The sequence below is a fragment of the Periplaneta americana genome, chromosome 16 (genome assembly GCF_040183065.1).
Source record: "Periplaneta americana isolate PAMFEO1 chromosome 16, P.americana_PAMFEO1_priV1, whole genome shotgun sequence".
NCBI lineage: Eukaryota > Metazoa > Arthropoda > Insecta > Blattodea > Blattidae > Periplaneta > Periplaneta americana.
Window position 1 is genome coordinate 178770297 of NC_091132.1, and position 27640 is coordinate 178797936.

The 27640-nt window shown below is 35.2% G+C and overlaps 1 protein-coding gene across 3 annotated transcripts; it reads left to right on the forward strand.

Moving 5' to 3' along the window:
* Nucleotides 1-4014: 4014 nt before the first annotated feature.
* Nucleotides 4015-26810, forward strand: LOC138692087 (zinc finger protein ZFP2-like). Of its 3 annotated transcripts, none has more exons than XM_069815013.1 (5): nt 4015-4128; nt 8547-8644; nt 13741-13845; nt 18583-18665; nt 21003-26810. In XM_069815013.1, exons 2-5 carry the CDS (start codon nt 8552-8554, stop codon nt 22327-22329), a joined length of 1608 nt encoding a protein of 535 aa, XP_069671114.1. In that variant the 5' UTR covers nt 4015-4128; nt 8547-8551; the 3' UTR covers nt 22330-26810. The 3 variants fall into 3 exon arrangements, with proteins under 3 accessions (XP_069671114.1, XP_069671113.1, XP_069671115.1); XM_069815012.1 differs by having other exon boundaries at nt 13708-13845; nt 21003-26809; XM_069815014.1 differs by lacking the exons at nt 4015-4128; nt 8547-8644; nt 13741-13845 and adding an exon at nt 18173-18441 and having other exon boundaries at nt 21003-26809.
* The last annotated feature ends 830 nt before the right edge of the window (nt 26811-27640 follow it).

The following is a 27640-nucleotide window of genomic DNA, read 5'->3' on the forward strand; positions in this document are numbered from 1 at the left end:
AAACATTGTTATGAATGAGTGTTATTTTCTTTAGATACAATGGACATGGAAATAAAAGATGAAGATGTAGCTGTGGAAGTAGGATTTCGTATTTTGTACAACGGATTCATGCTCATCGATTTACGTGGAAACAGTTGACGACACGGACTAAACAAAAGAACGTCTATGCGATAAATTGTTGTTGAATCGAGCTGCAGAAATTATCGCGATATATGACTGTCATTGACTGGATTTCAATACACTTCCTTGGCCGAAAATGGGATGACGTCATATAAACGAAATAGTCTAAAGCAGCGTTTCTCAAACCATGATCCGCGGACCACCTGTGGTCCTCGAGTTCTGTCCTTGTCCTTCAAAAAAGACAGAAGAAAAAATAAAATTCAAACGAATTGCATATCACATTATGGCTGAAAATCTCAAAGTTTGCACAAGACACATGGCAATTGTCTTTCAGTTTTTCTCCCAATACGCTTACTAGTATTTTATGAAATTTCTTACCCTAATCGTCTAACCACTTCCCACTTTACTGTCAACAACAAAAGAGGGATTTAAAGCACTATGAACGTGGCGTCTCTCGCCATCTTTTCCCTGTATATCTGGCGCCGAGCCTGTATGTAACCCAGTCAGGGACCACCCGAATTCATAACAGAGGACCAAATACCGACCCTTTTCATGTATTGATCACTTTCTTAATAGTTTTGCCGACATCCAGTCTGCACATTGAATCGGGCACGTACTGTACGTCGTACACCAATAATAGAACGTGTCAAATTGCATCTTTACTTGTTGAAAATCAAGCATGTTTCTGCATTAATTTTTTATTTGTTTTTCCAGATGACGATATAAGAAATGTTAGACTCCGTCTATTTTAAAATCCGACAGATTTACTTTTTACATTTGCGTGTTTCATCTCTAAGTGCCGTTTCAATTTCGCGGGTTTCATACACTCGTTTGAAAGCACTTCGTAACAAACAATGCACCGAGGTTTTGGTTCACTCTCATTGCCATACCAAGTAAACCCAAGTTCCAAATAACTCTTGTCATATTTGCGAAAATATTTTTTCTTTGAATAGCTAATAGTAGGACTAGATCTTTCTGTAATGACAGTATAAATAATATATTTCTTCACACACAGCTTCTGAACTATTAGCACTGCCTAAATGAAGCGTATCATCATGTTCCTTTCTTTTCAAAGATCCGGATCAAAGCCAGTTTTCCAAATAATGGGCGCTATTTAACAGAGGCATGGGCAAACTACTAGCGTGTACCACATAAGAAGGATTTCAAACAACTAACTGCTAACAGGAAAGCAATGAATCAACAATGCACAGAATTTGTTATAAGTTACTTGTGATTGGCTACAAAAAATATAATTACGAAAGTATTGTAATTGATTAATTCTATTTTAAAATATAAGTAGACTATACTGGTATTAAAATATGCTATAAAAATGAAGGGAACAAGAGTAAGGTGGTCCGCGGAACTGTTCTGGCTTAAAAAGTGGTCCCCACTTCAAAAAAAATTGTTTGAGAAACGCTGGTCTAAAGAATAAATTATATTTAACATACCAAGATATTTAGACATGAATCTTTCTGATAGTGATGAAATACTATTTAGTGGGTAAAAACGTAATACGACGAATGCTAAGCTCCGCCCACGACCCCTTTCCACTTTTCCCCTACTAGCTCACCACACTCTACGTGATAGGCTAGTGTTGTGTCGAATGCACATTTCATGTGGGTGGGGATAACTTCCCCTACTGGCGTTCGCCGTATTACGTTTTCTGAAATATGCAGGTTTTAAACCAGAAGGTAAGTTGATACACATTCTACTAGTTCCGAGCGAAACTTGTATCGATTCGTAGTTTCATTAATGTTTGTTATTATGTGTTTAATTTCATTTTATTGTTTGCGTCATGGGCGTTGTTCCATGTCATCTAACACGTTCACATCTGCGAGAGTAACGTGGTAACGGCCTATTTACCTTAGTGACCATGTAGGCCTACTTAATTACAAAATGTTACTTGCATATTCTTTTGCATTCTACCCAAGGAATACTCTGTTAAAATTTGTACAATTATATATTATTTTCGAGAATACCCATATATATACACACACACACACACACAATATATGTCTGCCTATTTATATCTATCTATACCTATCTACATATCTATCTGCGTCTATCTATCTATCTATCTATCTATCTATCTATCTATCTATTTATCTATCTATCTATCTACCTAATCTACCTTATCTACCTATTACCTAATCTATCTATCTGTCTACCTAATCTACCTTATCTACCTATTACCTAATCTATCTACCTAATCTACCTTATCTATCTATCTATCTATCTATCTATCTATCTATCTATCTATCTATCTATCTATCTATCTATCTATCTATCTATCTAATCTACCTTATCTACCTATTACCTAATCTATATATATATATATATATCTGTCTACCTAATCTACCTTATCTACCTATTACCTAATCTATCTAATCTACTTTATCTACCTAATCTACCTATTACCTAATTTACCTATCTACGTACCTATCTATCTATCTATCTATCTGTCTACCTAATCTACCTTATCTACCTATTACCTAATCTATCTATCTGTCTACCTAATCTACCTTATCTACCTATTACCTAATCTATCTACCTAATCTACCTTATCTATCTATCTATCTATCTAATCTACCTTATCTACCTATTACCTAATCTATCTATATATATATATATATATATATATATATATATATATATCTATCTACCTAATCTACCTTATCTACCTATTACCTAATCTATCTATCTAATCTACTTTATCTACCTAATCTACCTATTACCTAATCTACCTATTACCTAATTTACCTATCTACGTACCTATCTATCTATCTATCTATCTATCTATCTATCCATCCATCTATTTGATTGTGTTGATCACAGTATTCTATTGACTAAATTAAGTTATTTGGGTATCATAAGAAGTGAGTTGATTTTTTAATCTTACTTAACAGATCGCAAACTAAGTGTTTCGTTTAATGGATAAGATGGTTATGAATTATTATTATTATTATTATTATTATTATTATTATTATTATTATTATTATTATTATTGAATTCCTCAGGACACCGTATTGAGTCCGATATTGTTTTTGATAACTACTAATCACCTAGCCTATATAATATAAATGCTGATACTGTACTGTACGCGGATGATACTACTTTTTTAATTAACCATAGTGATATTAACTATCTGAAAAGCTTTGCTCAACATAATTTAAGAGATGCTGAAGTTTGGTTTAATGCAAATTGATTTTTGTTGAACCCAGCTGAAACTGAACATGTAATTTTTACTCTAAAGGAGACCGATCATGAACAAAGTCATTTTAATATGTTAGGAATTATTGTTGATTCCAAGTTCACATGGGAAAGTAATATTCATCATATTTGTACGAAACTTCCAAGAACTTTGTTTCTCCTTAAGAGATTAAAAACTATACCATATTTATGATTCTTAATTTGCTTAGTTCGAAAGTACTGTAACCACTGGAATATTTCTATAGGGCAACAGTGCTTTTATAAATAGGGTCCTATTGCTTCAAAATAGGGCCATAATAATTATATCAAAATAATGCCACTTTTAATGAACATTATAAACCATTATTTGTGAGAAACAAAATCATGACTGTAATAAATTTATATATTCTAGAGTTAATTTTGTATGTTAAGAACAATCTTCCAACTTTAATATTAAGAAATTATGTTCATTCCTATGACACAACACAAGGAAATGATTTTAATATTTTACCGGAAAAAGTAATTCAACAGAGTGTAGGCCTAATCACTATGTTTAGACAGTAAGTGACATAACAAATATCGGTGGCGTAATACATGACGCATCTTAATGTATTTAATTCATCTGATCTGGTGTGAGATCATAATTATAGACATCTGCTTGTCGCATTCTTCTACGTCATATACATATCACGGCTATATTGATCTCATAACATGCGTACTATCGAGTTATCACCAATTCATGTATTGGGCATCTTCTGCCGTGTTTATAAGTAATATTGCACTTGATCAACAATTGAGGCAACGCTGAAATAAAGGCATGTGAGTACATATTTCATTCTTGCATAAAACATATTGATGCAGCATTTTCCACACCAGAATAACTTGGATGATTCTTCACAAGAACAAGACCAGAAGAAGCACTATTTTTTTCGTGTACGGTTTCGTACTACAAATAGAATAGGGTACAGTACGTGGTGTTACTTTTCAGCACCCAATAGCCTACTTCCTATAGAATGAACTTTGCTCCCGCGTGGAAGTATATTTGGCTCAACTAGCGCTGAGGTAGCTTCCATCGTATTCTCCTTACACACTTTGCATATACGAATCTGTGACAGGTTAGCTTTGATTAGTTTAGGTTTTGGGCATACGAACAACTGCATATCCACAAAAGAATCCCTTATAAATTAAATGATTTGTACTTCCGAAATCACCGGAACTTCCTGAGCGCCAGTTTCACTGGAATTGTTTTCTAAAAGCCCATTAGGCGAATTAAATTTCATCCGTGCACAGAGCTCCAAAGTTGCTTAAAATCAAATCATGCACTATCATGAGCCCCAACTGAGCAATCATGGCAAAAGGCGTACATTTTATTTATTACGTGTTCATGAAGTCCCGGTATTCGTTTCCATATCAATAAGAACTTACCATTTCCGTACTGGATACGATTCCCGCAAACCACATTTTCATGCAATTTACGATTATTGAAAATAATTTTGAATACGGAAATTGAAGTTTCGAAAGTAATTATGTTGGTCGTTCTGTAGGCCTTTGCTATTAAATCCGTATCAGCTAATGTACTTAATACCCAAAAAATGAAACACTACCCTTTTCTCCCTATGACTACGACTACATATGCTAGTGGATAATCACGTGGATAATAGTGCTTTTCTAGATGTCACATTGGATTTTCTTTTACCTACTTCGTTTCGAATTTCGAGCAACGAGTTAGATACTATAGAGAGGCTAAAGATCTCTGATAAGCGCTCCCTGCGGAGGCCAACAGTACTATGGATCGTTCCCTAAAAAACATGGCGTCTATAGTACCGCCAGCCTCCGCAAGGAGTGCTTATCAAAGGTACACTGTAACGAATTGGTACATGTATTATATTTTTCAGATAATTTAAACATTTCGCTATAGGTTTTGTAAAAAGCTGATTTATAAATGAAAAAGTAATAATTAAAACTTTAAAATTTCCAAAAATGTCTCATTCCCTCGGATTTAAATGAAATGTACCGTAAATCATAATATTCGTTGCTGGATAATTAAACCCTCTCAATACAGGTACTATTGCCGCAGAGAATTATAAGATAAGACGGACTGAGCATAAGCGAAATATCTGTATTAATAAGTTTGTACCATCAAGAGTTTAGTATTTATTGTGTTTATAGGGCCTACACCAATTTTCTTTTTATTAATGCGTTAGGGTCTTTTTGTTACCAAAGAGTAAAGTTAGCACTTGCATCACACACAATTTGTCATTATTGTTCAAAATAATGTAAGAACAGTTTTATTCTGCAAAAGCCTCTGCTTAGTTGCGAGACACGTGTGAGATCAATGCTCGTTTCAAATTATATTAGACTACACGATGTCTCCATCACGCGACAATATTTGTTTCAAACTATATTAGACTACATGATGTCTCAATCACGCGAAAAGAAGTGTACCTAGCTGTGGTTCCTTTTGTTTCTGATAACAATGTTAATCGTAAGTATCTTATTGTTTCAATCAATGTGGTGAGGTATGATCATGAGTAACTTTCTATTAGTGTCATTCTTTAATTATTATGTTGCATGCTATGAGGTTATTTGTAGTTTTAATAATTTCAGTTTTCAAACGTTCTCTGTGTTAATTCCAATTTCAAATGAATTTTTCTCAATAACTTAATTACTGGATATTTTTTTAAATTTTCGCCACTACCTTTCCTATATTTTACTCCTATTAGTTACATACGTCGTCTCTCTTGAAATCACCTGGTGAGCACTGAATTACATGATTTCATATTAGGTTAGACTAGCTGTAAGGTAATTAAATTTGTGACGAAGTCAAAAAATTATTTATTTTTCTTCTGCCGATTAAATTCATCCGTCTTTAGGTGCTTTGCTTTGGTTGCATCGAGTATAGCTTGTCATTTAATATCTGGGCTATATTTAGTGAAACTAATAAAACATAGGCCTACAGCTGTTATAAAACGTAAAGTTTTGTGTGTATTTTACTTTTTACTTATTAACATAGTCATAATATATAACTCAATTCACAATAATACTAACTTCATCACAGTCATTTCCTACAACATCCGAGCCACGCCCCTTTGTTTTGACTAACCGAAACATGGCGGACCAATGTTCAATTGTCTTCAACTTTCTGAGATCTTTGTCCTCTCTATAGTATCTAACTCGTTGATTTCGAGTAATGACAAATACTACAACTAGGGTTGCCAACCCTCCCGTATTTCCCGGGATCTCCCTATTTGCCCCTAATTTTTATCAGTCTCCCGGCTCCCGTATTAGGCCCGTAACACACTTGAAGAGTTTTCGCTAGCGAGAAATGTGTTGCGAGAAAGAGGCGAAGAGCCTTCCTCCACACACTTCGCGAGTTCTCGCTATCACAGATCACACCTCGCTATGATCATCTATGCACTGCCTTCATGCAGAAAGCATTTTTCTGATTATTGTAATGACTCGTTGGGAGAAATATTAGCCTATAGGTTATATATTTACGTATATTGTCGTACTTAAATATATTACCTGTAAGTACCGTACTGTATATTACGTACGAACGCTATGTTGAATCTGAGTATTCAGATGATGAGGAAATGGAGTTACATGAACATATTTTGTTAATGAAAAGAAAAAATAGGCCTAAAATTAAAGCCAGAAATATCTGAAAATCACATTGTATCTTACGAAAATAAGGGCGAGTTTTGGACACTGGTTTCGATTTGAATGATGATACGTTTAGGCGTTATTTCAGGTTGAATGGACCACAGTTTTTTGCCATTCATGATATGATAGAGGATTCTTTGCTATGTTCTGATTGAAATTACGTAAACTGTTAAGACATACAGATACATTATTTCAAATGTTTAATTAATACTATTAAATCTCATCAGAATAAAATATAGCCCTATTTATTTTCAGATAATCTGATATTTGTGTCCAGATTTCTTCTTTAAGTTTCGTGTTTTTATAGTTTTCATCCCGTGTATCATATAAATAGGTCTATGGGTGACATCGTACAAGTTCGATAAGTTTCCGACTCCAATTATCAGCCATCTTTCCTCATTTTCAAACAAAAACAATACCATTCATCGCCACCTGTGATATCTTTTTCTACATTCAATCGTCGTAAAGAGTATAAATGTCAAACATCTTTGATAAATGTGTCAAGAAAATTCGCTGAGCTACCGATTCCAGCGAGAAACTCGCCTCGAACGAGAATCTCTTCCAGTCAGTGTTGCCAACACATAAATTGTATCCCCGTCAGTGTAACACCTAGAAATCCGCCAGAAATAACAAAAAATAAGACCTATCCAATATATCTATATAAATAAAAGCAAATATTATCGAAACTTTCTTACCAACCTTGATTAAAATAATAATTCATCCACATCTTCTGCTTCTACTTCTGCAGTTGATGTCCTGCTACGCTACCCTAAAAATTAAACAATTGAAAACGACAGCAGCTACTGTAAAAAAGTCAAAAGACAATGTAAATCGTAATTTCCGCCAGAAAAACCGTCACCCGTCAAAGGCATTTTTTTCCCGTCCGCTACATTTCCGTCCTGTTGGCAACACTGCTTCAACGGTGTGGACGTCCATTTGAATCCATTTACAGTGGTCTGTATAGCAAGTTTGCTGGTCGACCAATATTAAACACATTTCTCGCTAGCGAAAACTCTTCAAGTGTGTTACGGGGCTTATTCTTCTCTTCGAGCATTTTCTCCCTTAATTTTGCATAATGTAAATTATTTTATTCTAAACATTTGATTTTGCAGTGAATAATGATCGATTATATGATGAATTTTGCTGTTCAAGAGATGCATTAAGACGTGCAGTCTAGGCCTATATAGAATGCTCACCCGTCTACAATCAAGTCGTGTTAGTGTTGTAAATTTTGTTCTAAGCATACCAAGTAGTAATGCTCATACATAGAGGATGTTTCATCTCATGAACAATAATTGGACAGATGTTCGAAACAAAAGCACGACACGTTTAATCAAATCAGAGCTGAAAAGTACAGTCGAACACAGGAGAAAGAGAATATTGAGAACAAGGGAATTACAAGAGAAAAAATAACGGGAAAACAGGGAGAATAAGGGTAATAAAATAATATAGGAGGGATTGCATTTTTATGCGATGATGAATTCTCATTTGCTCCTTATCCCGTACCTACTCTGCAGAAAGATGCAGTTTCATGTATATGCAGTAAACAGATAATTTTGTGGCACTTGTTCCAGTTGCAATGGATGTGATCAAAACAGAACCCGAGTTAGATCCATTGGCCGTGGAATCCTGTGACATCTCTGGTATAGTACAAGGAAATGCTCCATCAGCTGTAAGTATAACACGTTTATCATTATTTGCTATCCGTCTCCTCGTACATTGTTCTGAATACGTAAATCTTGAACAGGCGCAATTACATTATGCAAACGAAGCTAATTTCACTGTATTATTTGTTACCACTGCATAAGTAGCAATAATACCGTTACAAATATGAATAGGGCTAGATAGATTTATTCATTCTATGGTCATCTTACAGTTGCTTTACAGCCACAATAAGGAACATGCCCAATTCGTACGTTCAGTTCAAAACTTCCGCCTAAATAATTATGTAATTCAAATTTAATTTAATTAAACAAAAAACACGTCAATTAGATATTGAGGGGGAAGTTTAAAACCAGTCTTAATTACATATTAGTTTTACCCTCAGCCACCCCCACTTTGAAATTTCAAATGACACCCCTATCTTGTGATACCGGCACTTAAATTTGAAAGAGTATTCAATTGTTTATACACCTCGTTCATTTTTTTCGCATCTTTCGTTTTCTATCGTTGCCTGACAATCTGTATTGTTGTTATTGTTGATTAAAGCTGAAGAGAATAAAGGTACAAAGACTATTCAGCATTTCATGAAATGTTTGTGTTTTGTATTAAAATATTTTAAAATGGTGTATACCCTTCAAGGGAGAACAAAAATCATCCTTATTGATTACATTTACGAAATTACACAAAATAAGCTGTGTTTTCATCTACAATCAACTGACAATAAAATATGCGAAAACAAATTAATTACAGAATTTGGTCTGTGTTTTTCTTAATTATTGTCTCAATTTATTTAATTTTCGCATGTTGTCAGTGTTTTGAGTGTAAGTTGGTAGTCACACTTTATCTTTTCAAAGAATGCGACCCAAAGATATTGCTGTAGCCGTTGCTCTAAATGATGATGCCTACAAGTACCATTCAAGATGCCCTAAAGGATTTTAGACACAAGAATACACCAGAAAACTAGGTTAGGGTTGTCCACGATGCACAACTCAAAATGAAGACAGGCACATGGTGTTATCAGTTCTTAAGGAGCACAACTTGCCAGCCACGATGGTAGACCAACCGTTTGTTGACATGCATGGATGTCCAATAGTGGTCAAAACAGTTAGAAGAAGACTGAAAGCAAGTGGACTGATATCAGCTAAACCTGCAACTGATCTACCCCTGTGGAGTAACGGTCAGCGCGTCTGGCCGCGCAACCAGGTGGCCCGGGTTCGAATCCCGGTCGGGGCAAGTTACCTGGTTGAGTTTTTTTTTTTCGGGGTTTTCCCTCAACCCAATACGAGCAAATGCTGGGTAACTTTCGGTGCTGGACCCCGGATTCATTTCACCGGCATTATCACCTTCATTTCATTCAGATGCTAAATAACCTAGATGTTGATACAGCGTCGTAAAATAACCCAATAAAATAAAAATAAAAAACCTGCAACTGGTTCCAGACTACTTAGAACGCATCGTGTCGGAAGATTGCGTTTTGCATAGGATCATAGAGCCTGGAGAAATGAACAGTGGAGCTGTGTTCTTTTTACAGACGTGTCCCGTTTCAATCTACGCTCACCTAATGGACGTGAAAGAATTTGGAGAAGGAGAGGGGAACGATGTTTATTTTATTTTATTGGTTTATTTTACGACGCTGTATCAACATCTAGGTTATTTAGCATCTGAATGAAATGAAGGTGATAAGGCCGGTGAAATGAGTCCAGGGTCCAGCACCGAAAGTTACGCAGCATTTGCTCGTTTTGGATTGAGGAAAAACCCCGGAAAGAACCTCAACCAGGTAACTTGCCCCGACCGGGATTCGAACCCGGGCCACCTGGTTTCGTGGTCAGACGTGCTAACCGTTACTCCACAGGTGTGGACGAGGGGAACGATTTTCGCAATGCTGTATTTCCGAGAGGTCGCCATTTGGAGATGGTGGAGTGATGGTGTGGGCAGAAGTGTGTATGAATGCTCATACGGAGTTGGTTTTCATAGCTGGAAATCTAACAGCTGATGGGTACTTAAATGAATGTTTGGTCCATCATGTAGTGCAGTGGTTTTCTTCCAATGCACGACAGTGCACGCCCACACGTCGTTCGCATTACCAGAGATTATCTGCAAGAAGTGGTAATTCATGTTTTACTATGGCCAGCAAGGTGTCCTGACATGAATCCAATTGAGCACTTGTGGCACATGCTGGCACGGCATATTAGGAAGAGGCAGCTACCACCAGAAGACTTACAGGAGTTAAGACAAGCACTTCTTGAAGCATGGGAAGATATTCCTCAAGAAGCCATTTCTAACCTGATTCAAGGCATGACAAGACGTGTGGATACAATTATCCAATGCAGAAGGAGTAACACATGTTACTAAAAATGTGATTTCAATATTACAAGCACGAAACATCTGAGCCACAGCTGAAAAATTTGTTACTGGTTTTACGCCCTTTACGTTCTGACGAAAAGATTTTATTTCTAATATTGTATTTATGATTAATTACATTATCGTGTGTTTTAAATGTGTTTTTGTATTATTTAAACACCATTACATTTCATAACCTACTAGTGAAATCGTTCGTCAGTGAAATGCGTCATAGTGCCACTACGGTGAGTGGGGACAAGACTAACTGTAGTAACTTTCGAGGAATATCACTTTTGTTGACGTCGTACAAAATTTTGTCGAATATCCTTTTATTATGAAATTGGATTTAATTGTAATTTTTTGTAGATTGTAATAATGATTTTGGCTCTAAAATATAGACGATTAACTCCATATGTAGATGAAATTATTGGGGACCATCAGTGTGGTTTTAGGCGTAATAGATCGACTATTGATCAGATTTTTTGTATTCGACAGATATTGGAGAAAAAATGTCAGTATAAGGGTACAGTGCATCAGTTATTAATAGATTTAAAAAAAGCGTATGACTCGGTTAAGAGAGAAGTTTTATATAATATTCTTATTGAGTTTTGTATTCCCAAGAAACTAGTTCGATTAATTAAAATGTGTCTTAGTGAAACTTAGAGCAGAGTCCGTATAGGCCAGTTTCTATCTGATGCTTTTCCAATTCACTGTGGGCTAAAGCAGGGAGATGCACTATCACCTTTACTTTTTAACTTCGCTCTAGAATATGCCATTAGGGAAGTTCAGGATAACACAGAGGGTTTGGAATTGAACGGGTTACATCAGCTTCTTGTCTATGCAGATGACGTGAATATGTTAGGAGAAAATCCACAAACAATTAGGGAAAACGCGGAAATTCTTGTTGAAGCAAGTAGAGCGATAGGGTTGGAAGTAAATCCCGAAAAGACTAAGTATATGATTATGTCTCGTGACCAGAATGTTGTACGAAATGGAACTATAAAAATTGGAGATTTATCCTTCGAAGAGGTGGAAAAATTCAAATATCTTGGAGCAACAGTAACACATCTAAATGACACTCGGGAGGAAATTAAACGCAGAATAAATATGGGAAATGCCTGTTATTATTCGGTTGAGAAGCTTTTATCATCTAGTCTTCTGTCAAAAAGTCTGAAAGTTAGAATTTATAAAAAAGTTATATTACCGGTTGTTCTGTATGGTTGTGAAACTTGGACTCTCACTTTGAGAGAGGAACAGAGATTAAGGGTGTTTGAGAATAAGGTTCTTAGGAAAATATTTGGGGCTGAGAAGGATGAAGTTACAGGAGAATGGAGAAAGTTACACAACGCAGAGCTGCGCGCATTGTATACTTCACCTGACATAATTAGGAACATAAAATCCAGACGTTTGAGATGGGCAGGTCATGTAGCACGTATGGGCGAATCCAGAAATGCATATAGAGTGTCAGTTGGGAGGCCGGAGGGAAAAAGACCTTTGGGGAGGCCGAGACGTAGATGGGAAGATAATATTAAAATGGATTTGAGGGAGGTAGGATATGATGGTAGAGACTGGATTAATCTTGCTCAGGATAGGGACCAATGGCGGGCTTATGTGAGGGCGGCAATGATCCTACGGGTTCCTTAAAAGCCAGTAAGTAAGTATATATATATATATATATATATATATATATATATATATATATATATATGTAGGTTGTATTATAAAATTAGGTTCACTTATTAATTAGGTTATTTTATGTATTATTATTAATTGTAATTATTGTGTTCAATTGTATTGTGTATATAATATTGTATTGTGTATTGTATTGTGTATTGTAATTTTATTGTGTATACCACTGCCCACTTGCAGTGTAAATAAATACATAAGACCTTTGTTTAACAATTTCTGACATGAAAGAAGTGCTCTTGAACAATAAGTGTTCGGGTTTTCTTGTCCCAGAGTGTATTTTGCGTCTGACTGGATCTCTTCCTTTGAAGGCCATTGTATTTGTTTTGTTGCTACACATATTCAAACCACATATGTCTGTAATCAATTGAAATCTGTGAACAGATTGGAACCTTGGGAGAAAGGGCACATTCTTAGACAATTGTCAATATATGCAAGGCACAGATAAAGCCTAAACTAGTCCACACCTGTGGAGTAACGGTCAGCGCGTCTGGCTGCGAAACCAGGAGGCCCGGGTTCGAATCCCGGTCGGGGCAAGTTACCAGGTTGAGGGTTTTTCCGGGGTTTTCTCTCAACCCAATAATACGAGCAAATGCTGGGTAACTTTCGGTGCTGGACCCCGGACTCATTTCACTGGCATTATCACCTTCATATCATTCAGACGCTAAATAACCTAGATGTTGATACAGCGTCGTAAAATAACCCAATAGAGTAAATAAAAAAGCCTAAACTAATCTAACCTAACCTAACCTTTCACTGATTCCACTTTACGAAAACTCGTTTTCTATGTGATCAGCAAGGAAAAACACAGAAATGAGGTGTATGTGCTGCCCCTCCCTACTTCCTACCACTTCCACCTCGTCGGAGTGATCCCCCTACTTTCACAGCAACTTTCGACTCTTATTTGGAGAGTGAAATTATCGACGGCACTGATTTTTTTTTCATTGTGATTGTCTCGTCTAGGACTCAAGAATGTCGGTACATTTGTACCCTGATGTAATGCTCTAGTAAAGAAATACTGAAATTTGTGATGTCTGAACTTTCCAGGGAGGGAATTTGTTGATTCCACACAATTTTCAGGGAGCAGTGGAGACCACGGACCTTAGATATTCTCCCAATTGTGAAGTGAAAATTGAAGAAAATCCAGAGGCAATTGCATTTCCTGTGGTGAAATGTGAGTCACAGGTGAGTGAAATATCTGTTCTCACCTCTCTTGATGTTAAACTTTTATTATTTTTTCTCTCGCAATGTTTTGCCATTCATGCCACATACATAATATTGCCATGATGTTAACTCTTTCTTTCTCAGTGTAATGAACCACTGCATATATTTTTTATTTGTTGTTTTGCAGTAAATGTACATTGGCATTCAAATATATCTGACCTGGAATAATAATAATAATAATAATAATAATAATAATAATAATAATAATAATAGTAATAATGATAATTACCAGAACAATGGAAGGAGTCCATAATCGTACCTATTTTTGAGAGGGGGGACAAGACTAACTATAGTAACTTTCGAGGAATATCACTTTTGACGTTGTACAAAATTTCGTCGAATATTCTTTTGAGAAGAGTAACTCCATACGTAGATGAAATTATTGGGTATCATCAGTGTGGTTTTAGGCGTAATAGATCGATTATTGATCAGATTTTTTGTATTCGACAGATATTTGAGAAAAAATGGGAGTATAAGGGTACAGTACATCGGTTATTCATAGATTTCAAAAAGGCGTATGACTCGGTTAAGAGGGAAGTTTTATATAATATTCTTATTGAGTTTGGTATTCCCAAGAAACTAGTTCGATTAATTAAAATGTGTCTTAGTGAAATTTACAGCAGAGTCCGTATAGGCCAGTTCCTATCTGATGCTTTCCCAATTCACTGCGGGCTAAAGCAGGGAGATGCACTATCACCTTTACTTTTTAACTTCACTCTAGAATATGTCATTAGGAAAGTTCAGGATAACACAGAGGGTTTGGAATTGAACGGGTTACATCAGCTTCTTGTCTATATGGATGACGTGAATATGTTAGGAGAAAATCCACAAACGATTAGGGAAAACACGGGAATTCTACTTGAAGCAAGTAAAGTGATAGGGTTGGAAGTAAATCCCGAAAAGACTAAGTATATGATTACGTCTCGTGACGAGAATATTGTACAGAATGGAACTTTAAAAATTGGAGATTTATTGTTCGAAGAGGTGGAAAAATTCAGATATCTTGGAGTAACACTAACAAATATAAATGACACTCGGGAGGAAATTTAACGCAGAATAAATATGGGAAATGCGTATTATTATTCGGTTGAGAAGCTTTTGTCATCTAGTCTGCTGTCAACAAATCTGAAAGTTAGAATTTATAAAACAGTTATATTACCGGTTGTTCTGTGTGGCTGTGAAACTTGGACTCTCACATTGAGAGAGGAACAGAGATTAAGGGTGTTTGAGAATAAGGTTCTTAGGAAAATATTTGGGGCTAAGAGGGATGAAGTTACAGAAGAATGGAGAAAGTTATACAACGCAGAGCTGCACACATTGTATTCTTCACCTGACATGATTAGGAACATTAAATCCAGACGTTTGAGATGGGCAGGGCATGTAGCATGTATGGGCGAATCTAGAAATGCATATAGAGTGTTAGTTGGGAGACCGGAGGGAAAAAGATCTTTGGGGAGGCCGAGACATAGATGGGAAGATAATATTAAAATGGATTTGAGGGAGGTGGGATATGATGATAGAGACTGGATTAATCTTGCTCAGGATAGGGACCAATGGCGGGCGGCAATGAACCTTCGGGTTCCTTAAAAGCCATTTGTAAGTAAGTAATAATAATAATAGTAATCCAGACGTTTGCGATGGGCAGGGCATGTAGCACGTATGGGCGAATCCAGAAATGCATATAGAGTGTTAGTTGGGAGACCGGAGGGAAAAAGACCTTTGGGGAGGCCGAGACGTAGATGGGAGGATAATATTAAAATGGATTTGAGGGAGGTGGGATATGATGATAGAAACTGGATTAATCTTGCACAGGATAGGGACCGATGGAAGGCTTTTGTGAGGGCGGCAATGAACCTTCGTGTTCCTTAAAAGCCATTTGTAAGTAAGTAAGTAATAGTAGTAATAATAGTAATAATATAATATCATAATAATAATAGAAGAAGAAGAAAAAGAAGAACGTAGATACATATTACTTTTCTTTATTAAAAATCACTTTATCACTCCCAGAAAGACTACATATTCTTGCTGAGGCAGCATTCCACAAAATTTTAAGATAAGTTTATTATTAAACAGTAGAATGAAAAGTAGAAAGAGAAATATAAAAACACAGATATTATAATAATTGAAACTTCATATTTTCTCACTAAATAATATATTTTAATCGATTTTTTTTTTTATTAGGATCATTGGCAAATTGAATGTTTGGAAATTTAGCTGCTATCTTGTTCCAAACCTTCGACCAAAGTTTTTGCTGTGATTATAAGCTACAGTTGTGGTACATTTAGGCTCCGTCTAGCTTATGTTTTCTGATCTCTTATGTGAGTACAAATTAATTCAAGACATTCTTATAAATTTGATGGGTATCAAATACTTCAAATTCATAATACAACAGTTTTGAGGGATAATCAAAAGGCTTATTAAGTCATTTTTATTATTCTTTTCTGTAGCAGTGTTATTGGCACGAGGGAGATACTAAATACACAACCTCATCTAATAAAACCATGTTGTAATAATAGCTCTTATACTGATGCCAAGTAAAACAGTCATAAAGTGTGGAGAGTCAAGTAATTTCGTAGGATAACAAAATAGTGGGTGATTTTTCTTAATCTAATGCAAAGAAAAATAACATGATTATCCCAATGTGTTGGTCGATAACTCGGAATCAAAGATTATAACAGGTGAATTAGCTTTGAAATGGTTTTTTTTTTTTTTTTTTTTTTATTGGTCGAACAGCAAACTTGCTATACAGACCACTGTTAAATTATGGAATATCACATGCAGAATATCATGCTGAGGAGAAATGGTTCTGATCAGTCGTATGCAGTGCAATTTTATGTGAGGGAAACAGTAATACAAATTTTTATATACCGCAGAAGAGGGTAAAATCGATCAAAATTTTGCAATTTTTTTATGATATTGAGGTTATGCAATGGAGCGAAGTTCCTCAGAAAATAGCATTTTGTCGTCATATCCTTCACTTATGAAGACACGTTACAAGAATTGAATTACAATCTATAAAAAACTGTTTTTTTTTTACTTGTGATCGAAGTTACCTGCTTGAATAGGGTAAAGTGGATCACCATTGAATTTTTAGTTTAAGATCGATTTTAAAATATTGCGGAGTAAAGTCGATCGCTGTTTATGTTTTTAAAAAACAAATTAAGTGTATTACATATATTTTATTTGTTATAAGGGGTGTAAAAACAATAATAATCTTCAATATGTGCTTATAGCGTTATATAGTGTGTCTTTTGTTACTGTGATCATACTATTCGATACAATTAGGCCTGTAGGTCTCCACCGTACAATCGTGACTATGATTGCCAACTTATAAAACATAAAAACACATTTTAATACTTCACATACCAACAAACAAAGATTTAAGAATTCAAAATTTGCATTGAAATACCACATTTCAATTATAATGTAAAATGCAATTCAACATTACTTAGGTTTATATCAGATGTTATTTGAAATCTTCCCCTCCTCATGTCACTTTAGAAACTACGTTGTTCCCATAGTCAGGTACAGAGGGGTGTACAAAATATGTTCCTTTGGCAGTGCTTCTCTTACGCAAGAAATTCACCATAATTTCGTCTTCCTCTTTCCCCACTATCCCATCAATATAAGCTATACTATGACACTTTTCTCTTTATAAGTGTTAGTTGGAGGTATTTCGGTGAACAATTTATTCTTCCTGCTGGTGCTATCTGTTTCGAGTAGGTCGATGGCATGATCGAATTACCCTACAAAGGTACAAGTTTTCTTAAAATAATAAGTTTCAATACTAACATTTACGAACTGCAAAACTATTATTTCAGGATACAATCTCAACGAAAAGTACTTACGTCTACTTCCTGTCTCCTTTCAATGCTGACTATAATTTAGAGTTTGTAAGACTTTGTTTTCATTTAAGAGAAAAAGTTGAGAATAACAATTTTCACTTCAACGGTAATTACATTGTGTTCCCATTGTTGGCATTCGCAGGCTTTTTGTTGTCCCTCTCGCTTACATTTACAATGTAAGGCAACGAAGTCAGCATAACAAAATGTTTAACAAGTAACTGAGAAAATACATAATTTTCAATAAAAATCGCAAACGATCGATTTTACACCCACTGATTGACTTTACCCACTTCTACGGTATATAGTACAAAACTGATTGCAGACAATTTACCTAAATATATTTGAAGACCAGAACAAGACCTTTCTTCAGCAGCAAAATCATTGATGACAGAAATCTTCATTACTGCTAATGGTTTCTAGTAATTTCTTGTCTATAGAATATGACAGGCGCTCGGACATTCTAATATTAGAGAATTCACAGTTCTCACGATTAAAATACCCAATTTCTGCAATGAATTTCTTCCTTTTCGCTTTATGAACTGGGGAAGCAATGATTCCCCTTTCCCTTACCTTCCATATATCGCACGCTACTGGTTCTAATAGTTCTCAATAGGTGACACTATTGTCACACACTCATCTGAAAACGATATTTATCTCTAAAGCAAATTGAAGAATGTAATCCTTCAAATAACTTATTCGAAGAACAGGAATGGTAAGCACAATGGTCTCAGATTGTGATGCTAAGCTTTCAGACTCTGCCTCTGGAAAAATAAATTATGTACATTGTATTAAAGTAGTTCTGAATTCTTCGTATACGTGGATAAATATTCTCTGTTATATTCATTACTTCCAGCGAGAGACATTTGGAATGGTTGCTGAAGAAGAAGTCAATAAACTGGAAGTAACGAAACAAGAGCACAAAGGTTTAACAGAGAGGTGAGTGCTTCTGCATGTCTCCTTTTTGTGCCAGGTTTAGGACATTTAATTGTTCTGCTTAGTTCTAACATACAGGAGAAGAAGTGTAAACAGAGGCATTCTGAAGTATTGGAAGTTATGAATTACATTCAATGTATAATCTTGACAGTTGAATTCAGCAGTTAAGAAATATTGAGTAACTAGCTGTACCTGTGCGCTTCGCTGCACTTGTTAGAAATAAATGTAAAGTAATTACATAATTAAAATAGAACATTGGGTCCAGGGAACATTCGTGTTTGATAGAAGAATAAATCGTTTAATATGCTACTTAATTTAAATTGTATTTAAATAATTAAAATGCTATCATTTTGGTCCAGAGACCACTCATTTGGTGCAAAGATAATTCGTTTAACATCTTTCTAAATTAGTCTTGAATACATCCTTTAATAAATCACTCCAAACTAATAGAGTTGATTGTGTACGAAGATAATTTTTATGTTAACCTTACTGTGCATCTTTTTTTTTTATTAAGTTTATTTTATTCACGCCTTAACATCTGTGGTCATGTCACATGTTTGGAATGTGTTGGTATATCAGCAGGCCGTTTTTACTCTTTGTTGAGTTCCTGTTTCTGTTGTGTGTTGTAGATGGCTTGTGTTCATGTAACTGATTATAGACTTTGATTAATGTTTTTGGTATTGGTAATTGAGGCGGTGATGAATCATGGCATGTGTCTTTCCAATCCGGCATTTGCCTTTATGACTAAGGGAAATCATGAAAAACCCCAGTCAGATTGGTCGGCCACGGAGTTTGAACCCGGGACCCCCGAATTCGTGTCTCAAATGCTACCGCCTGAGCCAACTCGCTTGGTTGTAGGTCATTGTTTATGCAAATAAAAAAATGAGGTACCCTACATAAATATTATTTTAAGAAACACAGGAAACGAATATGGGTAAATTATGAGCACAGAAATAACTCTGCTCCAGTGATCTCTATGGTAAAATGAGTGTATAAAATTAGAGTATTTTATGTGGACCAAATAAAGTTGCAATAATCAAGTTGTACAATATTTCGACAGAATATCAAGTTTTCTGTGCATACAGATCTCTTTTCATCTTACTTCAGTCCTCATTTGTAGCATTACATTCATCTAGAGAAACTACAAATTTCATATAGTGAAGGTTAATTAGCTTCTAAGATTACTTCATACAAACACACAAAATATTCTCTGTATATTAATATTGATAAACGTCAAGGCCGCCTTAAATAGACGGAGTCATTTGTTTTGATCTCATTGTAGCCATCGTCGTCATTCCTGCAATAACTCCTATGTCACATATCGCTTTCATAGTTTTGCTCTATTAAATAACTTAAAAAGTGATGCAGCAAATGATACAATCTACTATATAAATAACTTAATTATATTTCTTTCTTTCGAAAATGTAAGAATTCACGATCGCCTATGCACTACTGCCATAGAATGAGTAAATTTTGTTTTTCTTCCTACTAAAAAATGTAATATTTTGCACATAGAAGTTACGGAACAACATCACTATAATCTCAGGCGGCGGTGGAAATGTATTGTATTGTTATTTTAAAACTCTTGTATATCCTTAAATATCAGTCCTATCAAACATTGCCTGGAATAAAACTTATCGGAAATCATTTTTAAAGAAAGTTTTGTTATGTAACATTTCTCACAAAAATCAATAATAAGTGAGATATTTCGGTTTATTTAATTCAGGCTCCCTTATAACCCCCCTTTTAAATAAAGTATTTTGAATGCCATATAGCCTGAAATCTAAGTTACAACGAACTTAATTTATGTTCCAATTTTCATCGAAATCCGTTCAGTCTTTCTCGCGTGAATAGCTAACAAACATCCAGACAGACATACAAACAAAAATGTCAAAAAAGCGATTTTCGGTTTCAGGATGATTAATTATACATGTTAACACCAATTATTTTTGGAAAATCGAAAATCACCAGAAAAATTTTGGCTACAGATTTATTATTAGTATAGATTATGATATAACTTTGTTTTTGACAAAGCCAAAACCTTTATTACTTGCTTTATTATATTGTAATAGTAGTGTCATTATGTCGTAAATAGAGCCCGGAGTTTATGGTATTACATATTTTAATACTATGGGGCTGCACAATTTCTAACTTCAGAGTAATTGAATTTTAATCCATGGTAGAGTATTAAAATTATTTACAGATATTCTCTATAATTTTCTCATTTAATTTTTCATAACCTAGAAAATTACTAATTATATTTTACTATTTCATGGTTACATTGATTATTTCCGCTGTATTGATTGCTATTGCCTTCACTAATAATCTTTTTTTTTGCAGCGTGAGGACTAAAGAGCATGAAGTGCTACAGGTGAAACACAGAATTCCTGAAAGTAGTCTCATTTCAGACAATGCTTCATGTGTACGAGTGTTTAATCCCCAGTTACACGAACAATTCCTTAAAATAAGGAACGACTTGCAGACTGACTCTCTCAAACACACAGCAGTTTATGCAAACACGTGTAATGCTAGTTCCAACTCGGCACCGACTCTTGATAATCTCAGCCCACAATTATTTATACGAACAGACGTCATTGCATTCATGTGCAATATTTGTGGAATGTGTTTCTCGGATAAGCAACATTTGAACAACCACACACGTAAACACGTTGCCAAAAAGTCATTCCCATGCAATGTCTGTGGTAAGACTTTGTCCAGAGCCGAGACTCTGAAAAATCATATGGAGCTTCACACGATCAAGAAGTCATTCAAATGTGAATTCTGTGAAAAATCTTTCTCGCGTGGGGACACCCTCAGAGATCATGTACTATTACACACAGGCGAGCAACAGTTCAAATGTGAACAGTGTTTCAAATGTTATTCCACGTCATACTCCCTGAAGGATCATATGCGCAGGCACAAAGGTGAAAAGCCATTCAAGTGTGATGTCTGTGACGCAATTTTCGCAGATGCAGGAACGCTTAAATACCATATACGTACGCATACTGGAGAAAAACCGTTCAAGTGCGATAGTTGCGGCAAAGGCTTCGCAGCTGCAAAGACGCTCAGAAGACACACGAATTCATACATGGGGAAATGTTCTTCTGAATTTCGAGTTCCTAGACCCTATGTGCGCAAGACCACAGAGAAGACATTTAAATGTGATATCTGTGGCAAATATTTCGCAGGCCCGGCTAGCCTTAGTGTTCACGTACGTAAACACACCTGCGAGAAGCCATTTCAATGCGAGGTGTGTGGAAAATGCCTTTCTGAACGCGCTAAACTCAGACATCATATCCGCGCCCACACTGGCGAAAAACCGTTCAGTTGCTTAACCTGTGGAAAACGTTTCACCAAATCAGAATCTCTAGCACTCCATATGCGTAGACACTTGGGTGTTAAGCCTTTTAAATGCAACGATTGTGGTAAATGTTTCTCGAATTCGAGCTCTCTCGGACTACATAAACGGAAGCACACCGGCGAGAAGCCATTCAAATGCGATATTTGTGGAAAGTGTTTTTCGGTGTCTCATTCTCTCACACTACACTTACGCTCGCACTCTGGAGATAAGCGATATAAATGCGACGGATGTGGGAAATATTTCGCACGGGCAGGAAGTCGTAATACCCATGCGCGCCAGTACTGTCGGGGAAATCAGGATAATTGATAATGTTCTCTAATATAGAGGCTACGCCCGTAACACACTTGAAGAGTTTTCGCTAGCGGGAAATGTGTTGCGAGAAAGAGGCGAAGAGCCTTCCTCCACACACTTGGCGAGTTCTCGCTATCACAGATCACACCTCGCTATGATCATCTATGCACTGCCTTCATGCAGAAAGCATTTTTCTGTATATAGTAATCACTCGTTGGGAGAAGTATTACAGGTTATGTATTTACATATATTATCGTACTTAAATATATAACCTGTAAGTAATATATTTTACAAATTACGTACGAACGCTACTATGTTGAATCTGAATATTCAGATGATGAGGAAATGAAGTTATATGAACATATTTTGTTAATGAAAAGAAAAAGTAGGCCTACAATTAAAGCCAGAAATATCTGGATGTCAGATTATACCTCACGAAGATAACGGCGAGTTTCGATCACTGATTTCCATTTGGATGATGATACTGTATGTTTAGGCGTAATATTCAGGTTGAATAGACGTCAGTTTATTTGTTTATTAATTTTTTCTTTTTGCCATTCATGATATGATAAAGGATTCTTTGTTATATTCTGATTAAAATTACGTAAATTGTTAAGATATATAGAAACATTATTTCAAATGTTATAATTTAATAATATTATATCTCGTCTAAATAAAATATAGCTCTATTTAGTTTCAGATCGTCTGATACTTGTCCCCTGGTTTCTTCTTTAAGTTTCGTGTTTTTATAGTTTTCATTCTGTGTATCATATAAATAGGCCTAAGAGTGACATCGAAATTTCGATAAGTTTCAGACTGCAATTATCAGCCATCTTTCCTCATTGTCAATAAAAACAATACAGTTTTTCGCCACCTGTGGTATTACTTCTTATTATTTTTCTACATTCAATCGTAATAAAGTGTATAAATATCAAACATCTTTGATAAATGTGTCAAGAAAATTCGCTGAGCTACCGATTTCAGCGAGAAACTCGCTCGAGCGAGAATCTCTTCCAGTGTGTGGACGTCCGTTTGAATCCATGTTATCAATCTTTGATTTTTCTCGCAACACATTTCTCGCTAGCGAAAACTGTTCAAGTGTGTTATTGGCTTTACACTGAGAACTACGTATGTAATATGTGTGGAGACAGCTAGCAATGCTTATGTCTTCGCACTATAGCGAGAAATATGTTGCTACACAGTGGAGCCATCTCTGTGTAGATAATCAAAACACAAATTTTATTACGACATTTGTAAGGCAGTTTAATCAAAGACCTTGTATGCGATACTATACTAGGCCCTTGGGTTTGATATGCGCTGATAGAAATAAAATCACATAAATTTGAACGTCTAATTTTCCATAAATTGTTAAATTTCATTCACTTAATATAAATTCTATAGAATAGAATAGAATTAGGTTAGGTTACCTGTGGGAGTGGAAAAACAGATGGTTCAATAAAATCGCTAGTCGACCAATGTCCGCTTTGCCTTAATTCGAGCGTTACTCCGTGATAAAGGAAAGCATTTTCCATAGCTGACAAACGCATTATATATTTCTCGCTGTAGTATGTTACGTGCCAGAGACTGATGAATATGTCTGTTTGTCTCACTACATTTGCAGAAAAATTACCTTCCATTTCTCTAAGGGATATCGATTTAATAATAAGATCGACATTCAAGCAAGTTCGAGAGCAACCTAATGACACTCCTCTCCTTATGTTATGTTGATATCAGTGTACAGTTATGTTAGTGTCTTTTGTGTTCTTTCCGTGTGATAAGAATAGAAACATCTCTTTTAGATGCTAGGTAACTATATCGGTTTTTAAAGCATCGTAAAATAAACCAATTTAAAGAAGCATAGTAGTATGGAATGACGATATCGAGAGGATCACCGAGACCGAAAAAAAACTCATTCCGCCGCCAGTAATGGCTGCTACTGGACTGGCTGCAATCAGATGACGTCATACGTGCCACCCATCCTTGCGTGTTCTTCCAACAGCCATCACGACGAAGCGTCGAAGAAAGTCCCAGGGAGTATTCTTCATAATAATGCTAGGCATTATGTTGCAATGCCACATGCGACAGTTCAGATGAGAAACACTGGAACACATCTCTTACAGTACCGATTTGTCAACGTGTTAATTCCATATCTTTTTATGATAATTTCCTAGTATCGGTGATCGGATATATACGACATCATGTATCATTTCGAGGCTGAGGTATTTGTGTTAGGGTTGGTGGGTTATTTGAGGGGATAATGTAAGTGATATAAGCCAGAGGAATTGTATATTATGGGGAAGTACCGAAATTTCACCAGAGAGTTTTATATATCCAATCACCGATACTACGAAATTACACCTTTTAGCTATGAACTCTATGATCAATCACTATAGAAGTTCCAAATGTATTGTATAAATACACACCATTTGACTACATCGTAATAATTGCATAGCACTATGTGATCTGTTCTAATCTAGACACAAAGTATAATATTTTATCAATTTTAACTATTTTATCTTTACAATAAGAGGCATTTAATAAATAATGTAACATGAGTTATATGTATTAATATTCACATCCACAATCTTAAATTTCATACTTTATTTTTCGTCAAAACATATTACACAAATTCAAAATTGAACATTTCTACCAATAATTTTTCCACTACATAAAACTCATGATAAGATCAATCAACTTTGTTATGCATATTACTTTCTACAATTTAATGGATGAGGTTTAGATTTCGTCAGTTTTTAAATATCTGATGTTGCCATACAGGCGAAAACGTTCATATCTGTTTAAGATGTAATAGCAAATAATAAAATTTGCGAATAGATAAATCTTATTGATTAAGCATTTAAAATAAATTTATCATATTGAATTGTAAAATAATGAAGAGGTGGTTGAAGAAACTTCGATTCAAATCGAATTAGGAAGTGAAAGATGTCGTGTAGCAGTGGTTTCAGCAGCAACTGGAAACCTCCTTCAACTTGTACTGAAAGATTAGTACACTTTTGGGACCATTGTCTTGTTCGTAAAAGGGACTACTTCTGGAAACATCGGACCTTACAGCGTGTATACATTATCTGTATATATTTATGTTTTGACAAAATAAGTGTGTGTGTGTTTTTTTGTTTTTTCATTTGAGAGAACTGTATAATATGTGGTTTCATCAAAAAGTTTCAGGACATTCACCAAGCAGTGGGATGTGCAAGTTCTTCCTAATTTGTGAGTTCAGTACGAGGTCATAAGTAGTGGGCTAATTATGGAAAGTGGAGAGTTTTATTTAATATGTACTCTGATACTGAAACCTTTTTTACGGCAGAAATATAGTTGGGAAGAGCGAAATTGTGAAAGAAAGATTAGACCAATATCCCTTGGATTCCATATTTATCTTATGAACATAAAGACAAGAATGGAAACAATCTACGACATTTGAAGCTAACCTAACCTCAATATCTACTCAAATATAGCTTGGTTGGCTGCATCTAAAAAATTAAATAATCTTTCTTGCTGGTCTTGTTTTTTTATTTTCGACAGAAAATTGAGTGTGATATAAAAATGGGTTCGCGAATTTGAATTGTCTCTCTGTAGCTGTCACTAGGCGCGAAAGTGTGTATTTCACCATAAACGTTTTCTATTGTACTGTATTGGATTTATTTACATTCCATAGTGCTCGTAGATAGCTTCATAGCTAAAATATGGAACATGTTAAAAAATCTTAATAGTACTACATAGTCTTCATTTATAGTCACAGTCTAGTTGAAATATATACAGAAAGATTTTACAATATTCTAGTACAATACAAGGAGTTATTATTGATATTTAATAAAAAGACAGCAATGTACATGCAGTGTTGTTCAATGTCATATATTCATCTACAGAATAAAAGATATGGGAAATTAGATACTTCTTTAATTTGGCCCTAAATAATTCTATGTTCTGAGTTTGATTTTTTACCTCCATAGGGATGCTACTAAACATTTTGCTGCCTTATAACTCACTCCTTTTTGATAGCACAATAGACTTGCCGATTGAGTACATGAAAGTAGAGATGGTCGATATTTCACAAACCGATATATTGTCACAGATAAACCTGTGACTGATAACGTGAAATATCTGTGACAAAATATCGCTATCGAAATCTGCTCCGTATTCAGTACTCTGCGACTGATATTTTCTCCTCTACGTCGTAGGTTTGCGCGTAAGCATGATACAATAACAGCAATCTGGCGGTAGTTTTTCCCATCTTATTATAAGTGATGTAGTTATTACACGATTTAAATAATAACACCATTGGTTACCAGTACTTAATCTTGTGTGAAATCCTGTCTGAACAACTGTTTTGTTTTGTAATTATTTTCCAATATTTTTCCGAATACTTATATTTCATTAATTTGTATTCTATGACTCAATATTATAATGTTAATGCACGACTTAAATTAATTTATCCATTATATATGCAATAAAAAGGATCAATTTTTAAAACGGTTAGGATAATTATATAACCTCAATTTCTCCATACCCAACTACATTTAAAAATGATCAACTGGTTCAATATAATATAACCTCTTGGTACATGAGGTTAATTTTCGACATGTTACTGTTCAGTTAGGTAAGTATTTATTTGTTAATGGTACATGTACATAATTTCTTTGTTGGATTTTCCCATACAAATCACTGATGAGTGGTGTGTATAGAGAAATCGTATTCATATTTCTCTGCTCTTCAATATTTCCTGCTAATTTTTATCGGTGTAATTCATGCTACGTATCGATATAAAATATCGGTGTGACAAAATCACCGATAAAAGTCACAGTCACAGTCGTCACAGATACTCGAAAATATCGTTTAAGCTCATCTCTACATGAAAGTAATTTTTTGACGTCAGGCTGAATAGCTTGGAAAGTACAAGAATTGGTGACCTGTTTAATCAGTACCGAAAAAATTAGAAAATCAAATGCGTAACTAGGAAGTTAAGAAAAACCGTGATATCTTTTAATGACTTATTCATGATGTGAGTTTCCTCATAAGAAAGAAAAATTATTTCTAGAGTTAATTCGTCTGTGTGATCCAATATTAGAGAACCATTTAAACGAATCAAGTTTTCCTGAGGACTTTTTCAGCAGTCCACAATGATTTGATAGCCTCCATCTCTTCTGTAGTCACAATAAAATAGGAACTCGTGTAGACTGGCTTTATAGCAGAGATTTTGAATGAAACTCCGACGTAATAAAAAAATCACAGGTCTCGTTTCGTTGATCAGATTGGACACGCTGAGGAAACATTCCTCCACTTCACTGATGTTAGTAGCGATCTTTCAAAT